This window comes from Rhamphochromis longiceps, linkage group LG7, assembly GCF_057381845.1.
Source record: "Rhamphochromis longiceps isolate RC_006_pf linkage group LG7, R_longiceps_female_GT1.1, whole genome shotgun sequence".
Lineage (NCBI taxonomy): Eukaryota > Metazoa > Chordata > Actinopteri > Cichliformes > Cichlidae > Rhamphochromis > Rhamphochromis longiceps.
The window spans coordinates 23853518-23858986 of record NC_140563.1 but is presented as its reverse complement, the minus strand read 5'-3'; the positions used below and the strand labels follow the sequence as shown (position 1 = coordinate 23858986).

Sequence of the window (5469 nt, the reverse complement as noted above, 5' to 3'; positions counted from 1 at the left end):
ATCTCAGAATTCTGACTTTATTCTCAGAATTCTGACTTTTTTTCTCAGAATTCTGACTTTTTTCTCAGAATTCTGACTTTTTTCTCAGAATTCTGACTTTTTTCTCAGAATTCTGAGATTAAAGTCAGAATTCTGACTTTAATCTCAGAATTCTGACTTTTTTCTCAGAATTCTGACTTTTTTCTCAGAATTCTGAGATTAAAGTCAGAATTCTGACTTTAATCTCAGAATTCTGACTTTTTTCTCAGAATTCTGAGATTAAAGTCAGAATTCTGACTTTAATCTCAGAATTTTGAGGTGGGCACCTGCAGGCTTCCAGCTTCGGTGACAGCGATGTGTCCAGTTTGGCAGGTGGAGAACTAATTCACTAAATATGGTGGATATAAGTGACTTTTTGCGTGGCCGAGGGGTCCCCGAAGATGCTATTTTATTAATGGAAGAGCAGAAGGTGAGTAACAAAAAAGAGAAATAGTTTGGTGTCTCCTATTTTTACAGGAAAACAGTTACGGTACAGTTACGGTTAGCTGTTAGCATGCTTGTTAGCTTATAATGTTATATAGGAATGAACGTGTTTCACGATGTTACAGTATACTAGGTGAATTGACGTTTTAACTGTTGTTGATCGCAGGATCATCCCAGATGGGTTCGTTGCATTTTATTTTATTGTTCTACTATTTCAGAGTTTTTCAAGGCAGTTAAGCGGAGCTGTGTTACAGATGCTAGCCGCCTGCCAATATCACTGATATATTTGATGTGTACAAGTAAGTTACACTTAGTACAGCGGAGGAGAGAAGCTGTAATGAATGTTTATGCGGATATTTCACTCAGAAAAATGGGTGGCGTTCATACACAGCCACCGACACAGCCCCGGTTGTTGTTCTGACGGTGGCCGACTGACGATCCCCTCACAACATGTTAGCTAACACAAACTAATGTAGTGCATGTAACTGTGTATACGTTAGTGGTACAGTGTCGGAAGAAATGAGCAAACTGTTTATAATGTCAGAATGACATCATCTTTCTCCTATATATAAAAGTGCTGGCTGAGGAGCGCTGCCGGGTTGAACTTTGACCGCGGAGTGACGTGACGTTTGTTCGCACAACCAATAGAAGTGCAGAAAGTCGCAAATCAGGCATATTGTTCGCATAAACACAAAAATAAATAACGAAATAATCCCGATATTGTGCCAAAGACTGATTTACAATGTTACTTTGTGTTCTATGTGTAATACCTTTGCTTAAATGACTAAATGGACTGTGTATTTATGACTCTGCGTTATAGTCTTACATACATAAGTAACATTCATATGTACAGATAAAAATGTACAGAGCTATGTACACAAGCGTGTACACAAAAGTCTACTGCTGATCGAGCTGCTCAGTGGTCGTACAGTCTCATGCAGAGAGCGTGGAGGTGTTGTCCATGGTGGATGTTAGCTTAGACAACATCCTCTCCTCCCCAGTCTGCTCAGTGGACTTTAGCAGACCGCTAAAGCTGGCCCTCCCGACCAGTTTGTTAAGTTTCCCCCTGTCCCTCTCTGCCATTCCACCACTCCAGCAGACCACAACATAAAAGACAGCAGATGCCACCACAGTGTCGTAGAACATCCTTAGAAGACGTACTACCTACATCATAACCAATCAAGTCCCGCTTTTTTTTAAATACAGAAGAGGATTTATTATTTACTGAAAGGCTATGCCTTAGTTTGCTTCTTTCATTATTGTGTTTCGCCCTGCATAAAATAGATAGCTTTTCTGATAACTACAGTCAATACTCTCCTACTGGCATTAACGAGGCCTAAGAGGCTTAACTGTAATATTGCTTTGCAGCGTAAATGTTGCAGAAAATGACTGTCTTTTCTTTCTTCCTGTGTGCAGATTGACTGTGACGTCATAGCGCTGATGGATGACGCAACTTTGGCAAACTACATTCCCTCGTACGGAGACCGAATTGCCGTCTTCAATTTCTGCAAAAGCAAGCAACCACTGTCAAAAAGAAAACTAGGACTTCTGCAAAAACTTCGTGAGAAAATGAAAACCAGAAAAGAAAGTCCAAAGGAGAACACTTCACATACAGATGCAGGAATAAGACAGACAAAGAAGCAAAAAGCAACACGCAATGTTGAGATAGGATGGATACATTGTGATGGAAAAATAGCCAAACAGGTGAGAGCGAAGCAGGGAGGTGGCACTAGAAAAATTCAAATGGCCACTGATGCTGGATTAAAAGATATTCTTCAGGAAGGAAAGAAACTTTTTTTTCCTAATGGCATATCTCCTAAGGGATGTGAAACAGATTTTGAGTTTGAGGTTTGGGACTTTAAACAGAACCACCTTACTGATGATACCTGCCAGTCTATTGGCAATATGTATGAGGCAGCGAGACTGACAATGTTACGCTTCTACATTGCAACAAAACCAAAAGATCCTGAAGAAGATGCCAGCGAGACATCTGAAGTGGTGTTTGTCTCAGAAAGCAGTGGCAGTAATATTAATCCATTGCAAGTGGGGGAAGTCAGGGGTAATTTTGATGAAGTCATCGCTGGTTCAGAAATTTTAGATGATCCAGAAATTACTTTTGGTCCAATTTTTGATGCTGAAGAAGATACAGAAGACACATTAGTCTATGAGGGTTTTCTTGTACCCCTCAGTCCACCTAATTCAGAGAACATAATAACAATCACCATACGTCATACTGACACTTTACATGACATGATTACTGCTTTCTCTGATGAGGAGATTTTGACCAAAACACTGAATGTGAAGCGCATACTTCCAGACAACACAGAAGAACCAGGCACTGGATCAGGAATACTAAGAGATGTACTCACATGCTTCTGGCATGAATTTTATGAGCGATGCACCCTAGGTGCAACCATTAAAGTGCCATTCATTCGCCATGATTTTCCTGCTGAAAAATGGAAGGCAGTTGGGCGAATACTCCTGAAAGGTTACCAAGAATGTCAGTATTTTCCAAATAAACTTGCAATCCCTTTTATGGAACAAGTGCTTTTCAGTGGTGTTTACAGTGATCTTAAAGCACACTTTCTACAGTTTGTCAGCAGCCAAGAATGTGATGTTTTGATGGAAGCAGTAAAAGATTTCTCTGCAGTTGACTTGGATGATCTTGTGGAAATTCTTGACAGTTATGGCTGTAGAAAAAGAATCACTGCTGAGACTCTTCCTACAATCCTTGATGAAATAGCACACAAAGAGCTTGTCCAAAAACCAATGTTTGTTATTGACTGCTGGCGGGAGATCATCGACCCCCATATCTCCCTCAGTCCGGAGGGACTGACCAAGTTATTCTCTGAACTGCAACCAACTTCAAAAAAAGTGTGCCAGCTGCTGAAATTTGCTGTGGATTTGACTCCACAACAAAAAGAAGTGAAAAATCATCTCAAAAGATTCATCAGAGAGCTGGATAACATTAAACTTCAGAAATTCATGCGTTTCTGCACCGGATCTGACCTTATAGTAACAAACAGTATTTATGTGGAATTTCAAGATATGACAGAGTTTACAAGAAGACCAGTCGGACGCACGTGTGGGAATGTTCTGCAGCTAGCTAACAGCTATGAAAACTTCCCAGATTTTCGTTCTGAATTTAATGCAGTTCTTGAAAGTAATGTCTGGGTGATGGACATTGTTTAGACTCTCACAGCAATGCGCTACATTTGAACTGCTCATGCACACTAGAGCATAACTGTAAAGAGATGTTAGGAATATGTATTTTTATGTATTTTGAACTTATACAGTATACTTTTTTTAATTAGAGAGAAGTTTCTCATCTCTGTTAGAAGTCTAGTTTTGGCTAATATTTCATTTTCTTTTATCATTTTGAGTTTTACATAATACAGTCACAAAACAAAACGAACAGGTACACTGTTTACTACCATATCCAGAGCTGTCTTCACCAAATCCAAGCTTTCCAGCTGTAAGACAGAAACCTTCAGCAAAAGCATGAAGAAAGATTACTTAAGATCTATAAACTATAATTAAACTGCTCTTAAACGTTCTTTAATGCACCATGTGTGGTGTGAGAGCTCAGCACAGTCAAATACTTTTGTAAGTAATTAGTAGAAAGACTAATTCATTCAGATGGTATTTTCTTATTAGGTCAGGGCTAAAACTGAACATAGTTATAACGTAAAAGTAATGCTGTTATGCAACACTGTATTGTAAAAGGAATAAGTACAATTTTATACTTTAGCATTTGTCATGTCTGAAAACATTTTGCTTTACAGTATATGCAATTTTTAGTTAAGGTAGGTTAAGGTATCAAAGTTTGGCATTTGTTGTTGATTACAAAGGTTCCATATAAAGTTGGTGAAAATATTTTTTTAAATTCCAGTATTTTCTTAATGTCATATTGTTTCTAAGCATACCTGTTATTCATCCATCAAATTGATTCAAGCTGCTTAAAGGATTCAGTCTGTTTTGAAGATGGTTATTGATTACTGAGATCATAAATAAACACTGTACACTTCAGTGCAGTGGTCAAGTACTGTGATTATTCAGGCATCCTTTTGTAATGCCAAATTGTCATGTTCTCAGATATAGTATTAATCTTAACACCTGAAAAAATGTCTTGTTACTGCCAGAAATTATGCATTTTTATTTGTATGCATGTATGTTCTCAGTCATTCACACTTGTTTTTATTTCTATACCATAGATGACACTGAAGGAATATGTGATACCACAATAGCCAGTGTTCATGGTCTTTACAGTAAGTCACTGATGTATACTGATGCATAACAAGACTATATGAGATCTATAAGTTTGTTTTAAAAGTTGAGTCATTCTTGTTACAGGGCAGCTTATACGGTTATGAGTTTTAGCCATGTTATTGGCATTGGAAAGAACAGGTTTCTTGTAAACTTTTTCCAATAAAATGTTACTGTACACAGTACATTTGTATTGTTGTTTTGAATATGTTCATCAAACTCCATATCTATTTGAACATGCCAGAATTCAAGAGACTGCCACACATGAGCTCAGTAACATGGAAGAATACCATTTATTTTTAATTTCAAATATTTCATAAAGATACACAAATATAAATGTAAAACATGTTGCACTTAATGGGACAATAACTTGGTTCCACTTGCAGGAACTGTTTTGTTGCATTGTTGCTGGGATACTACAAATAAAAGTCAAAATATTTTTGGTATGTTTCTTATAATTTTAGGATTCATATCATGAAGGAGCCTTGTATACAACAGCTAACACTGAATCAGTATAGCAATGATTCGTGGTCATTTTACATGAAAAACCAGCTAAAATATCTTACAACTAACAGAAGTGAAATACATTAATAATTAAGTGATGGATCTTCATATGGGTAAATGATTATAATAGCTTTGCTTTAATATAATTGCACTAAAAGCTCCCCAAAAGGCATAACGACTTTAAATATTAACAATGATACGTTTATAGAAACATGCTGTTGTCAAGACCTAGAATTG

General features: G+C 37.3%; 1 protein-coding gene across 1 annotated transcript; it reads left to right on the top strand.

Annotated features, from left to right (window-relative positions):
• The first annotated feature begins 281 nt into the window (after positions 1–281).
• On the top strand, positions 282–5233 carry LOC146665342 (uncharacterized). The gene is made up of 2 exons (XM_085412954.1): positions 282–448; positions 1879–5233. Exons 1-2 carry the CDS (start codon positions 374–376, stop codon positions 3652–3654), a joined length of 1851 nt encoding a protein of 616 aa, XP_085269080.1. The 5' UTR covers positions 282–373; the 3' UTR covers positions 3655–5233.
• The last annotated feature ends 236 nt before the right edge of the window (positions 5234–5469 follow it).

Coding starts and splice junctions, on each gene's coding strand:
- LOC146665342 (XM_085412954.1), top strand. CDS start 374: ATGGTGGATATAAGTGACTTTTTGCGTGGCCGAGGGGTCCCCGAAGAT. Junction 449..1,878: donor TATTAATGGAAGAGCAGAAG/GTGAGTAACAAA, acceptor TCCTGTGTGCAG/ATTGACTGTGACGTCATAGC.